We start from the raw sequence: 27,777 nt of genomic DNA, 5'->3' as shown, positions 1-27,777 counted from the left end.
CCTTCTTTTTGATGGCCGAGTAATGCTCCATTGTGTATATATATATATATATATATATATATCCCACATCTTCTTTATCCATTCATCCGTCAATGGACATTTGGGCTCTTTCCATACTTGGGCTATCGTTGATAGTGCTGCTATAAACATGGGGGTGCATGTGTCCCTTCGAAACAGCTCACCTGTGTCCCGTGGATAAATGCCTAGTAGGGCAATTGCTGGGTCATAGCGTAGTTCTACTTTTAGTTTTTTGAGGAACCTCCACACTGTTTTCCAGAGTGGCTGCACCAGCTTGCGTTCCCAGGGCCTCTGCCTACTTCTTCAGCTTCGTCCAGTATGACTTACCCCTCATTTTGTGCACCAGCCATGCTAGCTTGGGACTCATCATGCTCCCATTTACCTCAAGGCCTTTGCACATGCTGTTCCCTCTGCCTGGAATGCTCTTTCCCTGCCGTCTCCCTGCTCTCTCCCTACTCCACACACTCACTCCCTTCTTTTCCTTTGTGACTCAGCTCAAATTTTCTCAAGGAAGCCATGGAACAGCCCTGTCCAATAGACCTTTCTGCAATGAAAAATTCTCTAGATCTACCCTGTTCACTCGGTAACCACAACTCACATGTGGCTAACAAGCACTTGAAAAGTGTCTGATGTGCCTAAGGAACTGAAGTTTTAATCTTAGTTAATGTAAGCTTCAATCTAAGTGGCCATGCATGATGGGTAGTGGCCACCCTGTGGGACTGTGCAGCTCTAGAATAATGCTTTGCCCACCCCCACCCCCCCTTTGCACGCACTCATGGTTTCTCTTACTCTTCCTTTACTGCACTTTTCATTCTTCTTGTAATTTATATTTGGTCCTGCAGTTGTTTAATCTATTAGGCTATACATTCTAGAACAAATGCTTTGTCTGCTTTGCCACAATTGAGTCTCCATCACCGGGCATGGGACCTGGTGCGTAGTCGGTATATCATAAACGTTGGTTGACTGATGAATGAGCGGATAGACAGATGGACGGATGGATGGATGGATGGATGTTGGAAGGAGATAGTTGCTTAGCCTGGTGTTTCTGATTATGAAGTGCAGTAATGAAGAAGGGTCAGCACACAGGTCATAAAATTAAAAGTAAGCTAAATTTGTGCATATAGGAATCATACATTCCCTATGTACAAATACACCCCTTGCATATAAATAAGCCTGTGTGGCCTGCTTCAGATTCTGTGTCCCCCCACTCTCTCTCCACCCCACCCCTGCTTGTGCCCTGTCTCTCTCTGTCTTTCAAAAATGAGTAAATATAAAAAAAAAAAAGTTTAAAAAAAAAAAAAGCCTGTGTGTACCAAAGCCTAGCAGTGTCTTTGCAAAGGTCGGCAATTGCACAGTTGTATGTAGACACGTCCGCCCATGGGTCTGCGTATCAGGGTAATGAGGTGTCTAAGACTGAGACACATGCAAAATCACTCAGGAAGGCAGTTTCTAAGTCGTTACTTTTTATTTTGAAAGATTCGTCAAACTCCCCACATCATGGCGAGGGTTTGCAAGATTAATGAGAAGCAGCTTTTTCATGAAATGCTTGGAGGTGAACGAGTTCTCAGCCTGTGAGATCCGACCATCCCATTGACTTTGAAGTTACTCTTGACTGATAGAAGGAAAAAAGTGGGGAGAGGGAGAAAAGGAGGGACGTGCTAGAAACCGAGGGAAAGACCTCTTGTGACAGCTATCTAAATGTGGAAAAAAAAAATTCACCAACCACACTTCTATTTTACAACTTTCTACACCTCGCTCTAGACCTTGGCCTTCCTGGTCGAAAGCACCTCCCAGTCCTGCATTTCCCAAAGACATCTAGGAGGGGAGAAGCCCCGCACGATGTGGTGACCCACCCTTGCAGGGCCCTGGCGGATTCCAGAGAGCTGATGGTCCACCCCGGCTCCCAAAAGTTTGGACAAACAACCTAACGTGAAAAGAAACGGCACCGAAAGATGAGGGGGACTTGGTGCGGAACTGGCGTATGCGAGAGTTTAACATACTTTCCTAACACAGACTCGGGTCCTTTCTCCCAGCAACAGCCTTGCCACCTGCGGTTCTGGCTGGCAGGTTCCGCACGGCTTTCTCCCACTAGGCCTCCAGTCCCAGAAACATCCTTGCCAGCATCACGTGCCTGTTACTTCCCTTTCCCACCTTCAGGCCATGAGGGGAAGAGCCCCCCCCCCCCACCGGCAGCCAATACCCTGAAATAAAATGAACACAAAGACTACCTTGGTGAGCGTTAGTTTCAAACAGAAAAGGAGAGAAAATCTGAAGACGCAATGTGTGTTGAAGGCAGGCTTGAGCAGATCAAAGTTCCCACCCACACGCCACTAAGACAACGGGGGACACCGCAAGGGGCGAGAGAAAAATGGGGCCGTTAGTGGGCGAGCAAGAGGCAGTGAGAGCAGTTACACCTAAGAATGTCATGACTTGGGTTACAATTTCCATTTTTAGCACCGTTAATGTATTCATGTAAATCTATATTAGCACCTTGTCCCCAGGCAGAACAACAAACCATCCAAACATTTTAAACTTTGGGGGAAACAGGAAGGGGAAGATCGAAGAGGGAGGATCCGGAACTGCGGAAGGAGGCAGGCGTGGATTTAGATCACCAGATCCTTGTCAATATCCTCTGCAAAGCAAGACGAGAGAACAGAGTTAGAGCGTGAGGCCCTGTGCAGGTGAAGACGGGCTTCCTGAGGAGTCGGTGGGTCCCCCCCCATCCGCAGGCCAAGGGTCAGATGACCAGCCCAGGGTCACCCAGGAACGTGGCGACTGACAACCTTGGTCTCCCTGCCCCTGTTCCTGTCACTGACACACACTGCCAAATTACACTTCCTGTCTCCTGTCTACGTGCCTGCCGGTTCCCAAAATAGGGCTAGGCACAGACTGAGTGCTACGCTTGAGGAAGGGAATGATAAAGACGGCCAGATGGACAAGAAGCCACCTGAGAGAACAAGGCCCGCCCAGACAGGGGGAGCAGACAGGAGTTAACTAGGCACAGAGAGCAGAGCTGGGTAGAGAGGACGGACCCGCAGATGACAGAGAGCAGAGGGGAGGCGGGGAGAGGATGCGGGGCCCCTTTGCTCAGACACTCACGCTCCTTGATGCCGAAGCAGCCGGCCCACTCATCCAGGGCGATGTACTTGTCATTGTCCAGGTCGCAGGTCTCAAAAAAGCGGGTGGTGCAGTGCTCCATGGGGATGAGGGGTGCACGCAGTGGGGCCAGCTCCGTGTGGGACAGGTACCTGTGGGCAGGAGACGGGGAGGGCCTGAGGTGTCGGAAAGCCCCACGCTCCAGGAGAGACAGGAGAGCGAGGCTGCCCCACAGGGCGGAAGGAAGGGGTGTGCGAGCGGAGCAGGAAGCCAGCGTCCTGGTCTACCCCCTCGCTCTGCCGCTGACCTGCTGTGGGACTGAGAGCCGGCAATGCCTTGCTCTGAGCCTCGGTTTCCCCTCCATCAAAGCAGGGAGAGTTGACCGTAACGGCTAAGGGCCCTTCCGGTTCTGAGATCCCATGGGTTCATAACAAGGGCCTCTTGGTGCATTTGTTTCCTTATTGGCTGAGGATCGGGGCACAAACACTTAAAGTGAAAATCTTCTGCTGTTGGTAGATCAAAATCTGATATGAAACAACCGTGCGTGTTTCCAGGGACGCACATGTCTATAGCGACAAATGCCTAGAAAAAAGTCTAAAAAGAAACACACTAAATGGTGACGGTGCCACCTTCTGGGGAGAAGTGGGACGGGGCTGGGATTGGCAGGACGGTCAGAAGGACTCTGACCTCCACAAGAGCTTTCACTTTCTGTACCTGGTAACGTGTGAGAGGGAGGCCTTCTGGCTTCTCTCCGGCTGTCCATTCCCTTTCCTCCAGCCGGCCTGGACTCCAGAGCACCCGTATGAATTTTTTCCTTATTCTCCAGAGCCCTCAACCAGTTGTCCGCAAAACACTCTTCCCCAAGGGGCCGCACTGTGACTCCAATTTTCTCTCTAACCCCCAGACTCCCTCACGCCACCCAACTCGTGGAAGGAATCACACAATGTTTCGACTGGAAGGAACATCCCCTCCCCTTCTGTTGTATATGGGTGGGAAAACTGAGGCCCAAAGAGGGGCAGGAACTCAGGCAAGGTCACCGTGCAGCTCTGGGACAAGAAGAGCGGGGGCATGGGCCCCCTGGCCCAGGCTGGAGCACTTTCCCAGACGCACAGTCCTGCGGCCCCGTCCGGAAGCCTCTCTCCCGGTGCTTTCATTGTGGTGGGATCCAGTGGCTCAGTCTGAGCTTCAGATGTCCCCCCTGACTTCCCCTTTCCCCTCCACAGTGAGCGACTCAGTTGAATCCCAGCCATGGAAAGAGCCTGGGAGAGAAGCAGCAAGGAGGTTCCCAGAGCTCAGGAGACCCCCCCCCCCTTGGGGACTGCGGCCAGGGTGGGTGGGCTCCAGGCACAGACGAGGGGTGAGCAGCCCAGAGAGGACCATCCCTGGGCCTGGTGTCCTCCCCCAGGCATGTGAACGAGGTGGCCCTCCATTCTGGGCTCCCCCGAGAACACACGGCAAGAGGAGGCCACAAAGCTGTGGTGAGGGTCCTGACAACCACTGCCCAGCCTCACGTGCAGCCGGCCACCCACTTACACCTTCTGGGGGCCTTTTTACTGTTGTCCTTCGATTGTGAGAAGCAGGTTGTCACCCAGAGCATGAGCTTCATGCGGGCAAGGACCACATCAGCTCTGATCACGGTTAAACCCCCTGCCCGAACAGGGCTGAGCACATAATAGTTGCTCGGTGAATGTTGGGTCACGGACAGCTGTGTGCCTGTTCTGCCGTGTGGTTGCACGGCACGTCAAAACCCATCTGGACGACAGGGAAGAGCAATTCAACAAGGGCTTGCGGTGTGGATGGGATTGGTTCTGTGGAGTTTTTTTTTAAGAAGTCCCAGGTTCAGTTTGCCCTCCCAGGGCTGCTGGGTCTCAGGTCTTTTGCTGAAGGACTGTGAGCACGCAGGCCAGCCCACCTCTGCCCCACTACCCCACGGAGTCTAAGCTCCTTTCCAGCTCACTCTCCCTCAACTAGTGGACACCCAAGGCCGGTGCGCACAGGGGTAAGGAGGGATTTTTCAATTCCAGCTGACTTCCACTTCTTCCGGCATGAATGTGTATTATGGCTTCCTTCCTGCTCAGCCCCTACACAAACTGTGGGACTCCAGGACTGCACGCAGCAGTCTGCAGAGTTTTCTGGCCATACCCAGTGCACCCCCCAGCCCTGACCCACGACTCTGCGTCCTCCAGCACCGAGCCAGAGCGGCGCCCTGTGACCCTGAGGGCCTGAGGCCTTACCCATCAATGGGGTGCTGGTCCAGCTGGCCAAACTGCCAGTGCACGGGGAAGATGTACATGTTGTAGTTCTTCTCGAAGTCCCGGGCCAGCAGCTCCACGGGGTGGTCTCCAGCCTCCAGGCGCTTCTCGTTCTCATGGATCTTCTTCACCTGTGAGAGCAGATGCTGCATGACAAAGGGTCCAGGGGAGACCGTCCAGGCCAGGGAGGGCCCCTCCTCTTCCGACAGTAGGCCAGAGCCGGAAGAGGCCAGCCCAGGCCAAGGTTCGAAATGAGGGAAGGCAGTGGCATAGATGGGTACCAGCATCTCACCCACAAAAGCAGAGGCCTGGGGTGATCTCAAAGCTGTCTATCTGCCTAGAGCTGTCCCACCAAACGCACCTGGGGAGTGTGTGAAAATGCAGCTTCCTGGGCCCGGATTCACAGAGACACTGATTCTGTGGGCCCGAGATGGGGCTCAGGAATCTGCACGTTATCGGTACTCCAAATGCTTGATATGTCCAGTAACGTTAAAGATCCACAGATCAGAAGGAAAAAGCAACTGGGCCGTTTGTGCTCCTTTTGTTTAACACTGGGCCAAAGTGAGCAGGTCTCTCTATTACAGGGCTCCTCGGGCTTTAAGACGTGAACGTGTATTATCAGCCTCCAAAGGCAGCGAGAGGCCGGCGTCCCAGCGCCCAGAATAAGGGCACTCGTCAGCGCCGCGGTGTAGGCTTACACGTGGGGGCCTGGTTCTAGGGATGGGACTGGATCTCAGCCAGCCCGGGGCCAGGAGCCACCTCGCTCAGTGCCAGGCAAGGGCCTTGGGACAGGCTGGTAAGAGAGAGCACTTACTCGCAGTTTCTGCTTCTCGGTCAGAAGGTTGTTGTCCTCGTCCCTTTCGTACAGAGTGACCAGGACGTTCTTGAGCCAGTCCCGCATGCGCAGGGGGAATTCGGTCAGCTCGGAGTCCAGGCAGGGGGGGATGTCTAGGGTCCAAAACACGAGAGTGGTCAGCACAGACCCCGACTCTCCCCGCCTGAGGGCCAACGTGCTGGCTGGGCCACTCTTCTCACCCAGGGCCTCCTCCCACAGCTATCTCAATCGATGACCTGGGCACAGTGGCTCGGCCTTTCTGGGACGGTTTCTCACACCACAGTGAGCAAAGGAGATTGTGTGGGGGAAGAAGGTTCCACTGAGCCACGTCTGCTCCTCCCTAGGCCTGATCTAGTCTGCTGAGGGAAATGGTTCACTCCAGTGACTCCTGGACTTTTCTGGGTGATGGGGCTCTGAAAGCAGAGGTCCAGGTCCCACGCTGGTGATACCAACCTTTGGGAGGTGTTTGAGCTGGGAGGTTGAATAACATTATCCATAGGCCCAGCTTAGCTTTGGCAGGGAGGTCAGTAATACTTACCCACCAGAACATTCTTCATGATGATTCCATCCTGATCTTTGGAATTTAGAATCCCAGAATGTCAGACCAAGTCTGCCCTCTTATTGGACTTATCAAAGGTCAGCGTGGGGGGGGGGAGGGGCTTGCTCAAGGCCATGTTATCAGAACCTCATCCACCACCCCTGGCATATGGTTGCCCTGGGGCTTAGAGGTCTGTCCTTCCCTCATCCTGAGTCTAGGGAAAGTCCCCTCTGTGCTTAGGACAACTACCTTCTCCACCACCAGCTGGGGAGGGGAAGGGAACATCTGTGCATGACACACTAGGATTTGGAACGAGTGAGCAACACACCCCAGAGGACAGAAAGAACCACTTTGGTAAAAGGCCTCTTGGCCCTCTCCTCCGTCTCACTGCCCAAGGATTCCTATCAGCATTCCTCCCCAGCCTCCTGAGCCCCATAACTGGGAGCATGGGGCTGACCACGGGAGAACCTGGTTTTCTCCTCCACCTTTCTGAACCCTGCACACCTTCACGAAGCCGGTGAGTGGCTCTCCCCAGTGCCATCTGGTGCCAGAATGTACCAGAGACACCACATGGGTGTTGTCTTGGAGGAGGATGTGGCCTTGGGTGTCTGAAGTGATAAGGAGACTGCCAATGCTGAAAGAGGCACCTGGGCCAGTGGGATCTGCACCTGGAATCACTAACAAGAAGCTAGACAGTATCCTGGCATCCCTTCCCCCAACACCTGACTCCCAGGTTTCTAGAGGAAAGTGGTTAATCGTAGGTCTTAAGTGGGCAGACGGGAATGTGAAGGAGTGAAAAGGCCAAGGATAGGGCAACGCTGAGTAATGGGGCCTGAAGGAAACTGACTGGCATGCCTCATATTTTAAAGCATTCAAGTTCAAACACAGTGAAACCTTGGATTGCAAGCGACTTGTTCTGCGAGTGTTCCATAGATGAGCAAACATTTCTGATACAGTTTAACTTGATAAGTGAGTGACGTCTTGCAACACGGGTGGGTGGTATGTGTTGCTGAACATCACGTGATCGCAACTGGGCCAATGGGTCTTCTCTGTCTCTCTCTCTCTCTCTCTCACTGTGGGATTGTGGGTGATCGTCTCCCATGCACAGATGCTGGGTCTCAGGCCACAATGTTTGGCAGAAATCAGTGATTTTTCAGAAGGTTGGAAGGTGCCCCCAACTGGCACTAGTGTGTTTTTTGTCCCTTCAAAGCACCTATGGACAGCCCTCCGCTGTTCCATACAAGAGTGAGCTTAGGAATGCTTTGCTTCATTCTGGGTCAGGCTGCCTGCAGATCGAGACCCTTTCCTCGGCTGCCTTGTTGCCAGTTACATTCGATACAGTATATGACAAGAGTTTATTAATACTGTACTGTAGTCAACATCCCCGCGAGTGTATACAATGGCCCCCATGCAGAAGAAGATTCCACTGAGCCAATAGAGAGCAGTGATTCCGTTAGCGATAGTGAAAGTCGCCCTACACAATAACCCTCCTCTCTCTTGTCTCCCTCACACCGGCCACGAAGGTTTTCAAAGGTAAGTGCAGGTTAATTTGTCTTTATATTTTGTATTTTCTTTATTACTTTGTATTATATTACAGTATTGTAATCATTTTTATATGAATATTTTTGGGTTGTGAAATGAATCATCTGAGTTACCATCATTTCTTATGGAGAAATTCGCTTTGATATACAAGTGCTTTGGATTACAAGCATGTCTTCAGAATGAATTATGCTCGCAAACCAAGGTTTTACTGTCTTTTAAAAACACTTTATAGGCCCAGAGAGAACATCATTTTTGCTTTGCCATATTGAAGCACTAAAGATTTGGGTTAGCCCTATAGAAGAACATCCTCATCAGTAGAGAAAAGGAAGGGTTGTCTTGGATGCTAGTGGAAGGATCCAAAAACCCTCCCTGACCTCCACAACTGCTCAGTCCTTCCTGGGAGGTGTCCCGAATGCAGAGCCGAGAGGCAGCTACTCCTAGACAATCATCCCATTTTATAAATGGCAATCCTGTGGCGCCTGGGTGGCTCAGTAGGTTCGACATCTGACTCTTGACTTCGGCTCACGTCATGATCTCATGGTTCGGGGCCTCGGCCCTACATCAGCACAGAGCTGTTTGGGATTCTCTCTCTCTCCGTGTCTCCCCCTCCCCTACTTGTGTGTGTGCACATGTGTCCTCTCTCTAAATAAATGAATAAACATCTAAAATGTAGTGAATGGCAATCCTGAGGCTCAGAGAGGGAAAGAGACTCGCCCAATGTCACGAAGCACGGGGGTGCAGAGCCCGCATCAGCTCCAGCTCAGTGCTCTCTCCCCGAGATGAGGCGCTGGAAGAAGCCAAGGACAGACTCACATTTGCAAGGCCCAATGTAGTCCAGATGGAGTTTGTGGCCCTTCTTGGTGCCCTCCAGGGTGCACTTGGTGGCAAAGAAGTGGCAGGAAGAGTCGAAGGTCTTATTGTCATTGCTGCACACCTGCAAAGCATAGAGCACAGAGGGCCACGCCCTGATTCCCAAAGCCCTTCACTGGCCCCACCATCCTTGCCCATTTCAGAGATGGGGACACGAGGGGCCAAGCAAGGAATGTGATCAGCCCAAGGTCAGGCGGTGGGTTAGTGCTGGGGCTGCAACAAGAACCCACTCTGTGGGCTCCCGGGCCGATGACGAGCCCATGGTGAGAGCCACTGTTGGCCTCTGAGCAGAGGTACAACTGAATCAGGCAGAGATATGGGAAACAAGCCTGGCAGATGTGGAAAGGAGGAATGAAAGATGGGGGGTGGTGAACAGGCAGAGTACAGAAAAAAGTTAATGCAGAAATCCTGGGAATGTCATCCTTAGCAAGGCCCGCTTGCGATGTTGGCCCTTGGCTGGCATCTGGGAACTTGGCCGATAAACAATTCCCTGCACCTGCTATAAAACTTTCCACAGATGATAAGGGTGCCTCACTGAGCCTAGGCTGCTTGTACAAACGATACGGTTTGTGCTGAACATCTGCTTTCCTTCTGGAAGTCTGGAATTCGGGTACGTGCTAGGCAGAGGGTGCCTACGTGACTAGCGCTCAATGAAAACTTTGAGTGCCGAGTCTCTAATGGGTTTCCTTGAGCAGAAACATTGTTCACACGTGGCTGCATCTTTGTAGCTGGGGAAAGAGTGCATTTTGTGAGACCCCTCATGCGAGTGGAGAAAGCAAGCAAGCCTGGGCCTGGATTCCTCCAGGCTCTCCCTACATCTTGTTCCCGCGTGATATACTGTGTATCTTTAATATGTCACTGTAATAAGTCTTAGCTGTGAGCACAACTGTACATTGGGTCACTTGAGTCCTCCTAGTGAATCTCTCTCTGCAAGTGGGGGTGGCCAAGCAGAGATGCCGCGGGGTGAACGAGGACTGTGGCAGGAAGTATCTGTGTTAGGAGGCAGGGAGCCTTGTGTGGAACCTCCTGTACATACTCACTATGGCTTATAGATCACCGCAGAGGGAGAGTTGATGGGCACTGGTGACCAGTGGGATGGGAGTAAAGGGGTGAGGAGGAGGAAAGACCTGACAGTGATGCTAAAATTTGGAGCCCAGAGGATAAGTTGTATTGGGGAGAGACTACTGATGGAGAACCCGGATGGGAGGTTGTGGGAACAATGCCAGTACCAAATATGCTGTCCTGAGCTAGGTCATCACTAACACATTGGTTGTCATGAGTGGGCACTCAATAAATAATTACACGGTTGGATCGATGGATGGTTGGTTGAGTGAATGAGTCCTATTAGAGGCAGAATGGATGGGTTTGAAAGCTTTTTTTAAATAGCATATATTGGGTACTAAGTACAAAGCACTACCTAACAAATATCCACAACCACCCTATGAAATAAAGACAATCTCTATCCCCATGTCAGAGATGACAAAGCTGAGACTTGGAAAGGTTCGACATCTAGCTAAGATCTCACAGTTGACACGGGTGGAGATAGGGTTTGAAGTCAACCTTCAGTCTGACCCCAGAACCCACATTTTTGGATGCTTTGCTAGGCTGCTCCCAAGCACTGAAGTCCCTATCTCAGTGTCCGATGTTCTTGATATGTTCCCTTCTGGATCTGGTACAGAGCTGGGAACCTGACGGTGCCGAATAAATCCTTATCGGTTGCTGGAGACACATGGTGACGGGCAGAGCCTTACCTCCACTTTCCTGCTGTGACCAGTGTGGGGACTTCTGAGACTGGAACTGCCCCACAGAGTCACCAGGCCACCAGTGTCCTGGGCAGCCACTCCATGTTTGCGAAGGCCCAATCCCCCAACCCCCGGCCCTTACCTTCTCAAACTCGCCAATGGGGGCAGGGCAGCTGGTAGGGTCCTGGCACACGCACATGGGGGTGTTGTTCTCATCCAGCTCACACACTTTGCCATGTTTGCAGTGGTGGTTCTGGCAGGGGTCTGGTAGAGTACAAGGGCGTGTAGTTAGCACCACCCGGTCCACCCGAACCCAACCAGACTGATCCCGGGGCAGAATTCCTCTCCCGGGGCCCCCACTCTGGGCTTTGGGCAGCCCCGAGTCCTCCTTTCTCTTCTGCTGAGCCCAGCAATTGGCATTTAAGGGAGAAATTGGCTCAGTCTGGGGATTAGAGATTCAGTGTGAGGTCAGGGTCGGGCACATTTTGGGGGCCTGCAGGCTTCATCTGGGACCCAGGAGCCCTGGATACCATATGACTCCCTTGAGGATCGAAGCAACCATTGTGTTCTCAGCTCTGTTCCTCAGTGATAGTGAGGCGTTTTTGGATTATAAAATAAACTTTCTAGAAGGATGGAAAATCAGCTGTTGTCATGGAGCCAGGGAGCTGTGAGGCCAAGCAAAACAGACTTGAGTGGCTGTAAAGGAAAAGGGAGAAGAGCCTTGAGGCCCGCAGTGAACAATAGAGCCCAGCTGTGTCTGGTAAACACCGGATGAGGGTGGGCCTGGAGGAGGGAAGGAACAGACCCATTAGATGCCCCTCTGCTCCGACAAAAATTCTGTGCCCTCAGGATGACAGCTCAATCTAGCCATTTCCTCCTGGTGCTTGATTTGGGGTATTTTAGTCATTCTTTATTGGATGCCTGCCCTGCCAGGCGGTGGGCCAAGTGCCCTTGCGCTTTATCTCCTAATCCTCCAACAGCCGTGGGGCGAGGGTCTGCATCTTTGTCATCCCTGGGTTAGAGGTGAGGAAGCGGGCTCAACGGAGCTAAGGCTGTCGGAGGGCACTCGCAGAGGGAGTTGGCAAGTTTAAAGGCAAGCCTACGTGGGTCTGCCTCCCAAGTCCACGCTGTTAACCCCTTGGGTCGGAGATGCCAGCACGGTGTGCCGGAGCCGATGGCCCTAGGACAGTTCGGTCCTTCTGGCACGAAGTCCAAGGGTAGCATTATATGAGCTTTGTCGGGTTTCCAGGCCTTATTTCCTCACGGCTGTGTGAAACAATTTTCACATAAGCTAAGGAGTATAAAAGCTCCTGGAGGTCTGTGCCCGTGTGGGACAGGGGCTGAGACAGAGGTCATCGAGGAGCTCGGGGACCAGATGTGACCTGCGGCCTCAGTGGGAACGTGAAGCCCAACTTTGGAATCAGGGCGGACAGCTGTGAGGGGAGAAGGCCATTTCTAGCTTGGGAACATCCTTTGCTGAGACCCACAGCCTGGCTATAAACAGATCATTCCCAGATTCCAGAGAATATTCCCAACCTTTGAGTCAACACTGTTCCTCCTCCACAGCCACCTCCCCCCCGCCCCGGGGGGAGGACCTCACCCTGAATTTCCTTGGGAAGGAACCTCACGTAGGCTGTCCCCACGCCCCAGGCTCAAGCAGTGGAGTGCAAAGCCTGGATGTGACAAGACACGAGAAAGGGACCTACTTTCAGCCACCACCTCCTGTTCGGCCTCCTCGGCACCTTCGTCAAATTCTCCCACTTCCACCTGCACGGGGTTGGCTCCCACAGGTCCCTGGGGGTGGGGGGAGAAGAGTGAGTCCAATGGCCCCTACCCGCAGAGGTAAAGACTGGAGGGGACTTGCTCGGGTGCTTCAGGTCCCACGAGAGGAGAGATGAGCCGGAAAGGTATGCCAGGCCCAGGGCACACAGAGAGCACAGATGCCAGCGTCAGAATTAAGAAAGACTCCTACAGGCCCACCGAGGTACCTCAGAGGCCCCGAGGGGTGTTAGGGCAGGAGGGGTACCGAGCCCGCCATCCCCTCCAGCCGTGCCACAGCAGCTCCCCTTCGTGTTTAACGTATGGGGAGACTGTGGGTGATCGCCTAAGAAAAATCGCCCCACAGCTTAGAAAGAAAAACTTTCAAACTCACAGCTCCCACCTCCAGGGTTTCACTGAACGAGGAACATTCAGGAACGCGTCAGGATTGGGGGATACACGGCATTCACCTCGGTGCTATGCGTGCACACGGGAAGGGGCAAATGTCCCGTTCCAGGATCGAGACTCCCAGCACCCTGGTTTCTCCAGGGAATGGATGTGGACATCTGGGGACCCTACCCACCTACCTCTGCCACCTCAGCCACGGTTTCCTCTACCACCTCCGTCTCATCGGGCAGGGCTTCCTGTTGCTGTTGGGAAGAGAAAATGGGGTGCAGGGAGGTCAGGGCCAGCTTCACCTCTGAAGCGCCTCCAGCCTGGGGAGCTGGGAGAGCAGCTCCCTGGAGATCCCGAAGGCTGTGCCTCAGGGACTGCCATGGGTAGGGTGATGAGGGCAAAAGGGAAGCCAAACACAGGGGCCCTGTGGAACGCTGGAGCACCCCCCCTTTATATATTTTCTATCTGGGGTGTCTCTCCCAATAAGATTCAGCTTGGAAAAGCACTTTCATTGCTTCGAACTCCTATGAATCTGGAAACCACTGATGCAGGCCAACTCCCTTCATCTCATAGATTGGAAAACTGAGACCCACGGGGGCATGAACACCGCGAATCTTAACAGATGTCATTATCTTTTCCGCAAGTATGATGTTCTTATGAATTTGTTATTCTTGCCATGTCAACTTGGAGTAGGAAGAAGCAAGGTAGCATACAACTCTGAGGTGCCTGGCTGGTTGGGGCTCCTTCTTAGCAACGGCTAACCCTGCCAGATCTTTTGCCAAAATTACCTGCCGGAGTCCACAGTTACTCACTCACACCTCCTAGTGGAGACAGGCCGAGGGAACCCTAGGTTGCAAGAAACTGTTTGTCTGCCGCACCCTTCTTCCCCTCTCTTCCGGTAACGGCTTCCGGATTAGCTTTGAATGTCCACTGCTGGCCCTCTGCGTGCAAGTCTAAGTCTTGGAGGGACGGTCTGTCAGTCAGGGTGCTCTACACGACCCCTGGCCAAGAAGCAGGCCCAGGACCCAAGCTCAACTGGATTGGTTCTCCTTGATTTTTTTTTTAGATCGTCTTGGCACGTTTTCTCAAGAAGTGAAACCTTTGGAGCAGATCCATTCAAATGGCAGCATCTCCGAGACTGTTCTCACCTCCCAGATCCTGGACCTGTCCTTCTCCAGCCCTCCCCAAGGCCTTAGAGTTCATAATCTATCCCTGTAGATATCCTTCCCCCTCCTAATGTGGTGAGACCGGAGCCTGTTGCTTGCAACCAAATAGTCCTCACTGACTTGAAAACTAACCAGCCCTCTCTCTGTGGGTGCTAAAAGTTCACCTTCTCCTTACATGGAAATCTCTCTTCCCTGGACTCTCCACCCAGGGGTCCTCATCTCAATTTTTCTCCTGAGCTTATTAGCGTAAGAAAAATCTTTTTTTTTTTTTTTTTTTTTTTTTTTTTTTTTTTTTTTAATAAGGCACAAAATGAGATAGGGAAGCCCTCGCCCCTCCAAGTATCCAGGGCCGGTAGAGTCGGTGACTCTGATGGAGGGAGACCGAGCAGATATGCTGTGTGAGTACTTACAGGAGCTGCCAAGGCCCTCCCGGCCAGGCAAAGGAGGAAGAAGATCCAGGCCCTCATGATGCTGGGAACCCTGCAAGGGGACGGAGATGGAGAATTGAGTGAGTGGGAGGCTTCTTGACGGAAAGCCCCTTCGGAGCTGAATTCCTGTGATATCTGAGATAAAATTTAGGTGGTGCATGCAAAGGGATAATGGAAGGTGCCAGAGGAAATTGCTTTTATTCCATTCTCTTCCAGTTCCGACTGTATGAGGAGAAAGTCTCAGTTTGCTGCTAAGGTGTCTTTGATACCTGTCTAGCACTCCTCTCTCTTCCTTTTTCTTTAAGTTTATTTATTTATTTTGAAAGAGAGAGAGAGAGAGAGAATGAGCAGGGGAGGGGCAGAGAGGAAGAGAGAGAGAATCCCAACCAGACTCCACTGTGACGTGGGGCTTGAACGCACAAACCATGAGATCATGACCTGAGCTGAAATCATGAGTCAGACGCACTTAACTGACTGAGCCACCCAGGCTCCCCGCTCCTTTTTAACAGAGAGCAGGCCTTCAGCTCAGAGCCTCCACAGGAAACTATATCCAGCTGGAATTCAACAGAGTTGTTTTGTCTTCTTTGTGTTTCTTTTTTTTATAGTTTCCTTCCATTTATGACAAAAGACAAAAGATTTTTCCGCTTACGGTAAAGATATAAAGTCTTTTTTCCCGATACATTTATTTAAGTTTTTAAATTTTTTTTCATGTTTTTATTTATTTTTGAGACTGAGAGAGAGAGAGAGAGATGGAGCATGAGCAGGGGAGGGTCAGAGAGAGAGGGAGACACAGAATCTGAAGCGGGCTCCAGGCTCTGAGCTGTCAGCACAGAGCCTGACACGGGGCTTGAACTCATGGAGTGTGAGATCATGACCTGAGCTGAAGTTGGATGCTCAACGACTGAGCCACCCAGGCGCCCCCATTTATTTAAGGTTTAAAAAAGTGGCTTGCCAAAGGTGGTTGGCTAACTAGTCAAGTTTGGGCAATACTGAACCAGATCATCTTCAAGGACCCTTAATCCCCGATGTTACAGAATTCTTTTTTTCCCATCCTCCAAACCCTCCTCCTCCTCCTTTTCCTCCTCCTTTCTACCCTCCGAAAGAAGGGGGGCAGTTAATGGGCAGAGACCTCCTGCCACTTTGAGACAATGAGATCTACATTCTAAAAGAAAGAGGGGTGCCTGGATGGCTCAGTCATCATGCTCTCTCTCTCTCCCTCTCAAAAATAAATAAACATTAAGTAAATGAAACAAAGAGCAATAGTCTTGGAGTGTGACCAGTGGACAGCCACATCTGTCTCCATTCTACCCAGAAGGGACAGCACTTCTCTGGATCTCCCAGGGAAACTATCCAAATGCTCACTTATGTTCATGTTTTCTCTTCTTTCCCCCTCACAGCTGAAGGATGTTAGCTGAGATCTAGAACCTTCTCCTGCCCTGGTCGCTGCTAAGACCTCATCCTCTGGATGCTAAACCCTTGGCTCCAAAAATCCCATGACTGCAAGGGATTTGGAGGCAGAATCTTCTCTGATGATTCATTGCCAAAATGCCATCCCTCACAAAGGAACTGTGGTGGGCACGTTTTATTTCTTGTTCTAACTAGATGGACTTCTATTCCCAGATGGCTTTAGAAAGTTCTTCCTTATATGGATCCAAACTTGCCTCCCTCCAACTTCTGGTCTACTCTGTTCCTCCTCCTGTGGCTACTAAACAAGAATTCTCCTTCTGCCTCCAAGCAGCGTTTAGTCAAGGTGGGCAGCGGCCGTGTCTTCCCTCTTTTGTCCCCACAAACGTCTATATCGGGCTCGTCCTTCCTAGTTCTTTCCAAGACTTTTCAACTGGCCCAGCTCCTTGGAGGTACCCTGGCATCATGGAAAAAAACAAACACGAGGCTTGGAATTCAATGCCAGGGGATCCTGATCAGCCTCAAAACGACCTTGGTTATTGGTTAAAATCACTGATCCTCTCCAGACCTTGCTTCCCCTTCCATTAGTTGTGAGGGTCAGACCAGGTAAGCTTTGAGGTTGTAGGCTGGGTTCTTAAAATGCCCTTAAAATGTCACAGGCACACGCTGGTCTTGGCATGTGTCTTCGCCTGTGGTATAACCCGTCTTCCCTTGGACTATGGTATTTGGACGGTAGAAACAGGCAGAGGAAGAGCAGATTCATAATGGCCCTTTATTGTATTAAAATCCACCTAAAACCTCACCTCTTATTTCACGGCGTGTGTATGAAATAAAAGTAATAGAAATTAAGAGGAATCAACCTGGGAGCTTGGCATCGCTTCACCCTGGCTCCAACCCCCAGACGAGTCCAGTCTTCCCTTTCCAGGAAATTTTTAGAATGTTCCTGCCCCACACAGTTGTATGCTTGTTTCCCCACCACCCCCCCGCCCCGCCCCAGACCTACAAGTGGAAAAATCTCCCTGTTTGCTTTCCCATTTGAAAGATACAAGCAAGACAACCCCCCACATAGGATTTTATGAATGGAGCAAGAGAGAAACATCAGTGAAGGACTTGTCTGGGGCTGTTTGAAGTTAAAGGGTCAAAGTGAGACTGGGAACTAGAAGGAAAAAAAAAAAAGGTGTTGTCTGGGCTCCAGTGACAGAGAAGTCATGTCATCGGAGAACTAGCCCAGCCCGGACTGGGAATGTGATGAGCTTCCGATTAAAAAGCCAGGAAGGCCAGTATCTCCAGTCTGTCCCTCAAGTGAGCAGAGGAACCATGTTCCTTCCCCTCCTTGACCAGGGAAAGGTCTATTGGTCAGCTCTTTGGTCTGTCCTGCCTCTCTACCTTCCTGCATTTCTTTCCTAGTGGCACAATCACCCTTCCCGCCGCTGGTTTTGCAGCCAGAACCAAAAAATAGTTCTAAATCTTGTAGTGTGTTTAGCGTCTAAAGGGCTCACATATGCACTGTTCCCCTTGGAGCCTGTGCTGTGACACACGGGCAGACACGGCCCGGGAGGGCTTACAGTCCCACTTTCCTGATGAGCCTGCGGTTGAGAGGAGGAAATCGTGCAACATTCAGGCCTTGTCCAAGTCAAACTCCCCGGGCAAACTACCTTCTTGTGGAGTTGGGTTGGGCCTATTTAGGGATTATGTCTGGTGGGGGAGTGGGGGAGAAATGCAGAAAGTGACAGTGTTAAGAAAATGACCCAAAATCTTAGAGAAAGCGTGAATTTCCAAAATTTGGGCTCCTGCCCAGTGCCCAGGGCTACATCACCAGTCCCAGAACCCTATGCCTCCAGATGATGGGCTGAGAGGGAAGGGGGATGTCTGGACTATTCTTCCTGCATGGCCACACTTTCTACACATGCATAAGATCCCCGAGGCTCTCGGAAACAGGTCTGGCAAAGGGGCCAGCCGTCCATCCCGCAGAGCTGATGGGGTGCAACAGTAACCCCAGTGAGGTCAGAACACAGAGTCAAACCCCAGCATTCAGAACACATCCTCTGCCAACCAAACCTAGATCCGGTCCGCCCAGTGAAAATATAAACAGCCCTGTAGAAATGACTGGTATCGAATGAAGACTCGCTCCTTTGTATCTCTTTAGCCCGTGGTGATGCAGATGTCTATCCTTTTCAGTGTTTTCACAATCCAGCATCCCGCTGGGGGCTCCAGGCATGTCTTCCTGCCCCGTAGTACAGGTGAGAAGGTGAGGCCCAGAGAGGGGAAGACATCTTCCCAGAGCCCCAGGGAGTGAGCAGCAGGGCTGGGTGAGGACCCAGGCGGCCCCGCTCCACCCCTGGCGGTCTCTTCGTCTCACAGTTTCCCTTGGCAGCTGCTACCTCCCAGGTGCTCACCTGAATGGAGCCCAGTTGGGCTGTGAACTGGCCTGAGTTGCAGGGAAGGAAAGTAGCCTGGGCCAGGGGAGGAACAGGAGGCGTGTTTCCCTTGGCTTGGTGGTCACCAAATGCAGACACTGCTCACTCCCACCCCACCGCCGCCTCCTCCCCCTGTTCCGTACATCAAGTCCCTTCCTTTTTGCCTTTATTTGCTCTGGAGATGGCTGAAAACCCGTCCGTGGCTGCCAGCAGGACCTGAAGCTGAGGTCACTCCTCTCTTTAGAAAGACTCCGGGGATGGAAAAGTGGAAAAGTACAGCCAGCCCCCCCAGTTCATCTCCCTCAAAATATAAAGGGCCTCCTTTGGGCTCTCCTTGGACACTGAAAAGTCCCTTGAATGTCAGCACAGGGGGGACATCTCAGAGTCATGGAGCCTTAGACTGTGGGCCTTGGAATCATAGGCTCTTAAGAACGTGAAGCACAGAATTTGAGCTGTAATCATCAAATCTGATTTGAAGAGAAAGAGGTTTATGGAGCAGGGCAGTCTAAGAGAACCTTCTGGAGATGATGCAAATATTCTCTACCTGCAGTGTCCAACGTGGTAGCTATGGTTGGCGAACCCTTGAAATACCGCTAGTGTGGGCGAACTGAATTTTTAATTATATTTCATTGTAATTAATTTAAATTTAAGTAGCCACATGTGGCTAGTGGCTACCATATTGGAGTGATTACACACTTTTATAGAAACGGCAGAACAGAAAGGTAAGCTCGTGGGCTCTGGAGACAGAGCGTACAGATTCAAATCTGCCGCTTAGCAACTGTGTGACCTTCGGAAAGTAACTTTCCCTCTCTGGGCCTCAATTCGTTTCTCCATCGGTAAAACGGAAATAACACACCTACCTTGAGAGGCTCACGGGTGATTTATATGAGAGAATAGAAGTAAGCAGTGTTGTTTGCAAGAACACGCAAGGATCCCAGAATATCTATCCCCCCCTCAAGAATCCAGGGCAAGAACCCCAGCTCTTGCCTGTGGCCTAGGGAGAGAGGGTGTTGGGGTGGAACAAAGGAGGCATTGCTCCTCTTGGTCAAGGGGACACTATCCCAGCCTCCAGAGAACACAGTGACGAAGCCTGGGCCCCAGGCCGGCCCCTTCGTTGGCCTGCTGACGCAAACCAAGCATCTCTCTCCCACTGTTTGGCTTGGAAACAAGGGTTCCAAAAACACACGTTCCTGGTAAACAAGCCTAAAGAGAGAAAAACAAGTCTGGAGGCTAATAAAGGAACCCCCTCTGCGAGCCAGGCCCGCCAGAGAGCTGGGACTTGGAAGGAGGGCCGGGCCAGGCCGGAGACCTGGCACTCACACCAGGGAGAGAGCACCGCCACTCAGAGGTGGTCTCGTGACACAGAAGTCGGGAGTCCTGGGACTGCGGTCTTGGCAGCATTGTTCCCAGCTCACCAGGCAAACTTAGGGAAGGCTCCTTCGCTCCCTGGACCACACCTGGCCCTGCTCATGTGCACAATGAGGAGGTTGTTTTAGATCAGTGGTGCTCAAAATTACATAAGCCCTTTCTTTCAATGAGGTCTTCTGCAAAGTCCAATATTTGAAGCAGCCTTGGCATTTGTTGAAACATGAAGGCGTTTATCTGTTCAGTGAATCAGCGTGAAATTAAAAAAAAAAAACAAAAGCAGGCAAAAGTGATGCTGAGAAGGGGGCTGAAGGTCCTACACACTCGGACACCCCTGAGACATGTTGGAGCATCTCTGGGTTCTCCTATAAACACAGTTTGCAAACCCTGGGGCAGCGTGGTCCCTACGGTTTCTTTCGGCTCTGGCTTTCTAAGTCAGCTCAGGCAGAAACCTTTCAGAGTATCACCCCACCCAGCCTGTCCCTGGACTCTGCTTCCAATTTTAATATTTCTTGCTGGAAGAGAAGAATCTGAGGGAAACTCAAGCTCAAGCCCAGAAGTGAAGAGGTTCTGGGGCAGCTCTGAAGCAGCCCCAGAGTCTGGGACTGGGATCAGCCCGAGATTCCATAAAGGCATCTAAGATGCCACGTTTCACTGTTTCATCGTGGTTAGGAGAGGCCCCGGGTGGAGCTTCAGGCTTTCCTCCTTGGCTCCCTCTAGGGGCCACTGCTGCAAATGGGGTGGCCACAAATGGAGGGGATGAGAGCTCAGACTGTCACATCCCTAGGATAGTAAATACATGGTGAATATGTCTCCACATGCTCCTCCAGTACATGTGGCAGACCTTACTAATCAAGCACAGGATCTTTTTCCCCTAAAGTGCAGAGTGGAGTCTAAATCTTGAACAAGGTTCTTCTAGCAGCCACTACCTATGGATTAGCATTGGCAAGCCATGTGAAACCTGTCTGCCATGCTTCTGATTTGAGAGACAAAAGGAATTGAGGCTCAGAGAGGAAAAGTAGCTCATTTAAGGGTCCCACAGCAGGCGGGTGTCAAAGCTTAACTTCCAGATGTTCAGGAACCTCCAGATGTTTACCTTGTTTCGTTTCTTATTTCATCTGATCAGTCTGGGATCCTCATGCCATGACTAATATAAGATGACCCAGAGGGATCCCCGGATAAGATAGGCTAATAACCAGTTTCTGAAAGAACCCAGTTCTGGACACAGTTGGTATCTCCATCCATATTTTTTCTATAGACACCGAGCTCTATGTCTTGAGAATGGGGGCAGAACTAATTTCCTACCTAAGCCATCTCTCCCTCCTGGATAACAGGAGGCTGTTTTTCTAAAGGATTCTGCCAAGTCACTGCTTGCTGCCTCTGGCTCTGCTCAGCCCAGCCATCCCCGAGTTCAGGGTTGGGGATAGGATCCAGGCCGTCTGCTGTAGAGAAGAGGTGGCTTCGTTAATCCCCAGGGTTGGCCGAAAGCTCAGCTCCAGCCCTCTCTTACCTCCTTTAAAGACAGGATAGGGAAGGAGACAGCAAGAAGCAAATGAACAGCCACCTATTAGCCACATTGTGCCGTCCTGATGGCATAATTCCCTAATGAGGCCTGGGATAGGCCATTGCTGGCCAGCAAAGGAGAGAGAGAAAGTACTGCTCCTCACTTATCATCCACAGGGCTTGTTGCCTGTACAAACATGAAACCAAAGTGATCAGATGAAAACAAAAAAAGAAAGAAGAAAGAAAGAAAGAGAGAAAGAGAGAAAGAAAGAAAAAGAAAAAGAAAAAAGCGAACATTTGGATATTTCCGAACATCTGAAAGTTAGGCTCAGACATCAGTTGGCTGTGTGACCTTGAATGAGTTATCTTCCCTCTCTGATCCTCAGTGTCTCTATCTGTGAAGTACAGCCAGCGATTTGGTACTGTATGTGTGTGACATGTCTACCTCCTTGTCATCGTCTGTAGTTACGTGTGGCTGCGCACAACAGTGTGTGGTTGCAAATGGTAGTTGTGTGTGTGTGTGTAACGGACAGTGTGTCTGTGTGTAAGTTACGTATGGCCCTGAAGACCATGTGAAGCTGTGTATGTGTGTCTTTGTGTGTCCACCTGGCTCAGCATCGGTCTGTTTCGGCCTGTGGAAGGAAGGGTCAGAGTTTGTATGTGCATCAAGATGCACACCTGGGACTTGTCTATGCTGTGTTGTGAGCCAGCATATGGTTCAGGGAGAGGTATGTGAGAGTATGGCCTTCTGTCTTTGCTCACGTGTGGAGGCACTTATTTTTAGCTCTACGAGTGGGGGCCTGTTGGTAAAAGCCGTGCTTAGAATCTGCATCCTCATGGGTTCGTGTCTGCCCCTGTTTATCTCCACACACCTACGTAAATAATCTCAAAAGCCACATATTCTCCTATTTACCTCGCATCCTGAGCGCTTGCCTTTCCACCAACATCCTTTCCTATTTATAGCTTATTTTCATCAAGGAAAGCTGCTCTTGTAAATAGCAAACCCCAGCCATGCTATTGGTTGACAAGTCTCCTCGGAGGGATAAAGGTTTTAGCAGGACTATTATGCAACCCAAGATCCTGTAGCCCCTCCTCTCTTGTTTCCTTTTCAAGTAGGCAAACAGGGGTGTTAAAAGTGTAGGCCAGTTACTCCTTCTCATGAAGGCAACCTCTGGGATTTAGGTTTGCACGCCCTTGCAGAGCTGGAAGGGCCCCGGGAGACCATCTAGCTGCCCCATTTAACAGATTAGGAAACTAAGACCCAGAGAGGGGAAGGGTCTTACCTAATGTCACTCACTGTGAGTTAAGACTCACCTCTACCATAGCCTTGGCCAATGCTCTTTTCACACTGGGAGGTACAACACTCTTGGGAAATATGAAGGTGCCCAAATCAAAATGGATTTAAACAATATTTTGCTTAAATTGTGCCTGTCAGCACTTTTAGTAAAGAGAAGTCATATACAAACCCAAGATGATGGAGCTCCCGGGCCAAAAAAAGCTGGAAATGATTTCATTAAGTCTCTGGATGCCATAAATTTATCAGTTCTAAAAACCCATTGCATTAGGTGGGAGGACCACAGTTCACCAATTGCTTCCTGTGTGTCAGCCCATTTCTTCCACAGGATAGCCCTTGGAGGTGACGGTTGTTATTGTTCTTTAATCAAGGAAGAAACTGGGGCTCAGAAGGGAGAACCGATTAGTTCAAGGTCAAATGGCACCCCGGGGACAGCAGCGGAACAAAAACTCTTCAAACACCCAAGTCAGGGAGGCTTATCACAGCCCCACAGCTGCCCTGGGATCCTGGGAGATCAGCAGGGCAGGACCTAGAGTTTGCTGTCCTGGTGTCTGGGGATTGAGTGAAGGAGGGGACATTCAGATGGAGCCTGACGAGCCTGACCCTGACGTTCTGAGTCTTTCAGTGTCCCCTCCCAGCCAGCAGGCAGAGACCCTGAAAAAAAGGTTACCGTGGCAACTCACATTCCTCCCAGAATGAGTCACGGCAAAGAAGAGCCTTTCTGTGGGTGGGACTTGGAGAAAGTTTCAAAAGTTGATTCCTTCTCCAGGCACCCCTTCCCCCCTCCTCTCTCCCTGGGCAATTCCCCGCCTTCAGGCTTTGTCGATGTGGCAGCTGAGCACTCTGAGTTAACCCTCTCTTCCCCCAACCACTCTCTTTCAAAATTGTTTATCATCCTGCAAATATACATCTGCTTCCAGTCCCACCCACACTCCATCGCCCACGTCGTCATGCCCTCTGGCTATCTGGGGGTAGTGCATCCATTTGAATATATGTTAAGACTAAAGGCTGTGAATACCCCTTGTTCTCGTTCTCTCTGTCTCATACACACACGCGCGCACACACACACACACACACACTACTGTACATATAATTTTAAGTGGCTTGCAGATGCTTGAAGCCCATTCAAAGGCCAGTCCATGGATTCCAGTTTAAGAGAACTTCCCTAGAAAGTTTCAGATGACGTCAGGCACCCAGAAGACCAAGTCCAGTCTTCTTACTTTACAGATAGGGAAACGAAGTCCAGAGGACTCACTTACCTAAGATAACACATAGAATGTGTGCTTTAAGTCTGCCAACCTACTTCTTAATTGCTTCTCAGCACTTCTACCATCAGCACTTGGAGGTGATAGAAATGTAACCCTAGAGAATTGCTGGTGGAAACATTTTCTCCATGTGTTCTGCATAGAATGCTGTCCTTTCTGGAGGCAAATGTGTGCCTCTCTGTTCTCTTTTGGGCAGGCTGGGCTTCCTTGAAGACATGCTTCATCTTAGTGCCCCCTTTATCCTTGATGTGTCTCAGACCCCAGGAAGTCCCCTCATCACCCAGCCAATGGAGCCAGTGAAGGTAAAGACGGTAGAGATGGGAAGGAGGGCGTCCAAAGAGGACTTAACATCCTAAAAGGCTAGACACCAGTCCCATGTAGAGTTTGGGCTTTTCAAATAAGGTGGTGTGAAAGAGATGCCCTGGGACTCTCTCTTGCCTTCCCCCTTCTCCCCTTCTTGGCACATCCTCCGCCACACCCAGCCTCCCAAAGGACCCAGGTGTCTTGGTTGGATGATATCAGATGCCTGGGGTCTTCAGATCTACCTACACTAAGGGCCACTGCCAGTGAGTTCCTGTGTTTATACCCCGGGGCAGCCCCAGATGGGAACAATGCCTAACCCAGGAGTGACTGTCTGACGGTGCTATTTCAGAGTGTGTGGGTTGGGGGGGGGGGAGGGGTCACTGGGGGAGAATTCCAGGGAAACAGGAACCTTCCCAGGGTGCTGATTAAAGGTGGAAACCCCCCCCCCATTTGCCCTCCAGAGATCAATTTATCTCTCATGCAAAGTCCCTTTTGGAGAACAGAACCCCCGACCAAGAACCCAGTCTAGGAAGTATCTTCTGGAAGGGGGAGCAGGGCAGGCTCTGGCCGCCCTCTGTCCCTGTGCAGCTGTGACCAGATCAGATTCCCAGGAAAGGAGGCTGCCACATTTGTGAAGGGAGCAAAGAGGATAGGCAGGCAGCCTCTGAAACCAGAGAGCCAAACACACACACAGAGAAAACACTCCCCCAAAGACACAATGAGATTATTTTCTGCAAACCTAAAAGGGAGACAAAGTTATACCACCTGAAAAGCAACAGGCAGCCAGTCCGCGGCTCCTGCCCTTCGCGGCAGTGGTGATGGAGCCCAAAGGAGATGCGCGCCCCGTCCCTGACCCAGAGACCTCCCAGCCCAGCTTCTCTTTCTGTACACAAAGTGCAGGAGTGAACTAGGGTGTAGGGGCTGGGCACTGGAGAAGGGGAAGGCCGGGTGGGGGTCGTGCGTACCTCAGTGGCAGGCAGGCGGGCAGCAGGCAGAGTGCTCTGGGCTGTGTGAAGGTCTGCCGGAATGTGGAGGGTTTAGAGCCGGGCAACAGGAAACCACTAGGAGCTCTGGGCTGGGTCTGTCTCCCCTCCACCCCTCAGTCCCTCCTCCTCCTCCTCTGTCTCCTCCTTCCCCCCCTCCCCTGCCTCCCCATAGCCAAAGCCGGCTATGTCTTCCAGATTTTTCTTTCTCTCCTTGCTGTCCTGACCAGACTCCCCAACTCTGCCTGCCTCGTGGGTTCTGGGACTGCTGCCTACACAGACTCATGGAGTGCCAGGGCTGGAAGGGTCCACAGGAATCACCAGGAACAACCTCCTCGTTGTTCAGAGGGGAACTGAGGCCTGGAAGGGGCCAGGGATTACCCAAAGGCCCCCAGGGGCAGAGCCAGGCCCAGATGTCCTGACTTTGTGACCAGGGATCTTTACAAGAGCCCTCCCGAACATTAGGCAATACTGAGGAGGGCAAAGCAATTCAAGGGGGTTGTATCTGTGACAAAGGCAAAGCCGGGACTCGCCTCTGTACAGACAAGAGAAGCCGCCTCTGGTGGCATCATCATTGATGATTTGGGATGTAATCTAAAAATAACAACTCTGACTCAAGTTGCACCACTAATAACACATAAGAGATGAGCTTTCTAGCCAGGGAATCTGTCATCAGTATAGAGTAGATAAGGTGATTGATGATAGTGATAATAATCATAGAAGTAACAATAGCCAAGGTTTACTGACACTTAATAATCTTCACCAGCAACCCCTTAACTTAGATTTTGTTATGATCCCCATTTTACTAATAAAGAAACAGAGGCTCAGGAGGACTAAGTCACTTGCCCAAGATCACCTGGCTTAAAGTGGTATGGGCAGGCTGAGTCCACATTTCAACTTGGCTCACTCTTATGCTACATGAACTTCTTGGTACAACGGGTCTTGGTTGAACATTTATGAGAATATTGATGAATATATCAATCATATATATATGATGAATATATATATCATCATATATATGATGAATATATTTATGAGTGCGTTTCTAGGACTTTGAGAGATCCAGGAATTAATACCTGGTCTTTGTCCTCAAGGAGCTTTGGCTGTTGCTGAGAGGGCATGCCTTAGGCATACACCCACTCACACGAGTGGTACAGACTCTGAGGTTTATCCCAGAGTTCAGAGTGGAGGGATTCCTCCGTTGGGGCAGGTGGAGAAGGCTTCCTGGAACAGGTGGCTCTTGAAGCATGGATTTGGTTTGAATAACATGGAAAGAGAAGACTGAGAACACTCTCATAAGCTTCTACATGATATGGCCTCTGCCTCTCTCGCCATCCCGTCCTCTATGCTCACTCTACCCCGGGACACCAGTCTTTCGGTTCCTCGATGACCCCCATGTTGTTCCTACCTCTGGTTCTTTGCACTTGCACTTACCTCTGCCAGGGACAGCTGTCCACCTGAATTTCCTGTGCCTGGAGTTTCCTCATCCATCAGGTCTCTGTTGTTACCATGTCATCTCCTAAAACAGCCCCTCGGCCCCCCGTGACCACCCAACTGGAATTAGTCTCCTTGCTTCTCTCACAGGCATAGTTCACCAGTTTACACTCTTTTTTTCCCTCCCAGCACTTGCCATGATCAGAAACTATTTGTCTCCCCCACCAGACAAACGATCCATGAGAGCAGGGGCTTCACGTGTCATGTTCGCTGTGATGCTCTACGTGTTGAGAACAGTGGCCAAGGCAAAGCTGGCACTCACGCAATGAGGAGGTTGTCTTTTAATAGGGTTCCAGACTGGAATAGTGCCCGACACTGGTCTTCCAGAGACCCCCAACCCTATAAAAATTGATTGTAAAAGTTTGAGTGGCTGTGCATTCTTCTGCAGAGAAGGCCCAAGGCTTTCTTCAGGCTCCCAAAGGCACTAGTCAGGAATCCAGGAAAGGAACTCTACTCCAGATGATCCCCAAGGCCTCTGCCTGATCCAAAAGCCGAGAGCTGATGCCCTGCGTTGGCTGTTCGATACTGGCTGCTGGCAGACTCCTCAGATAAGTGTTTTGCCATCTGGACAGATGCATATTTTTATGGGATTGGTTGCTATAGCTCCCAGGCATCGTGGGGACTAAAATTAACTAAAATGTTGCGTTTCTTCTTTATAAACTAAGATAATGATTCTGATGAGAATGAACCAATGGAACCATTCCCATGTGGTCTTTGCTTCGGGAATTAGAGAGTGGGTTGGAGTTAGGCTAAGGCTCTGGGTGAGAGGTCCTATTTAGGGGCCACTTGCCAGCCCCTGTGGGGATACCTTGATCCAGGCTCCCTCTCAGGAAAGCTCAGTAGATTTTTATATCTAGGGTAGGAGCACCCCTGGGGAAACAGGAGCCGCTGAAGCAAGGATGACTTTGACCTAGGAAGGGAAACTGCTAGGACTAAGGCCGGTCTTCCCGCCATCACCAAGGGCTTCAGAGGCAGGGAAAGAAGGGCACCTTGGGCCAGGTGTGATAGACCTGGTTGTGAGTCCCCACTCTGCCACTGAATCAGTGAATGACTTTGAGCCCATCTCCACCCCCATATGAGCTACACCGTTTTCCTTTGTAAATAGACT

At 51.0% G+C, this 27,777-nt stretch overlaps 1 protein-coding gene across 1 annotated transcript; it reads right to left on the bottom strand.

Moving 5' to 3' along the window:
• Positions 1-1,467: 1,467 nt before the first annotated feature.
• Positions 1,468-25,231, bottom strand: SPARC (secreted protein acidic and cysteine rich). The gene is made up of 10 exons (XM_047073557.1): positions 25,158-25,231; positions 14,624-14,693; positions 13,239-13,301; positions 12,600-12,687; positions 11,036-11,157; positions 9,095-9,215; positions 6,181-6,314; positions 5,349-5,497; positions 3,118-3,266; positions 1,468-2,650 (listed from the first exon to the last, which is right to left on the bottom strand). Exons 2-10 carry the CDS (start codon positions 14,678-14,680, stop codon positions 2,622-2,624), a joined length of 912 nt encoding a protein of 303 aa, XP_046929513.1. The 5' UTR covers positions 14,681-14,693; positions 25,158-25,231; the 3' UTR covers positions 1,468-2,621.
• Between the last annotated feature and the right edge of the window lie 2,546 nt (positions 25,232-27,777).

This window comes from Lynx rufus, unplaced genomic scaffold (genome assembly GCF_022079265.1).
Source record: "Lynx rufus isolate CCGP_SWC_20201006 ecotype Redwood Valley unplaced genomic scaffold, mLynRuf1.p SCAF_1, whole genome shotgun sequence".
Lineage (NCBI taxonomy): Eukaryota > Metazoa > Chordata > Mammalia > Carnivora > Felidae > Lynx > Lynx rufus.
This window is presented reverse-complemented; position numbering and strand designations above follow the sequence as displayed.

Coding starts and splice junctions, on each gene's coding strand:
- SPARC (XM_047073557.1), bottom strand. CDS start 14,680: ATGAGGGCCTGGATCTTCTTCCTCCTTTGCCTGGCCGGGAGGGCCTTG. Junction 5,498..6,180: donor CCGAGAAGCAGAAACTGCGA/GTAAGTGCTCTC, acceptor CTGCTCTCACAG/GTGAAGAAGATCCATGAGAA. Junction 2,651..3,117: donor CTGCTTCGGCATCAAGGAGC/GTGAGTGTCTGA, acceptor CTTGCTTTGCAG/AGGATATTGACAAGGATCTG.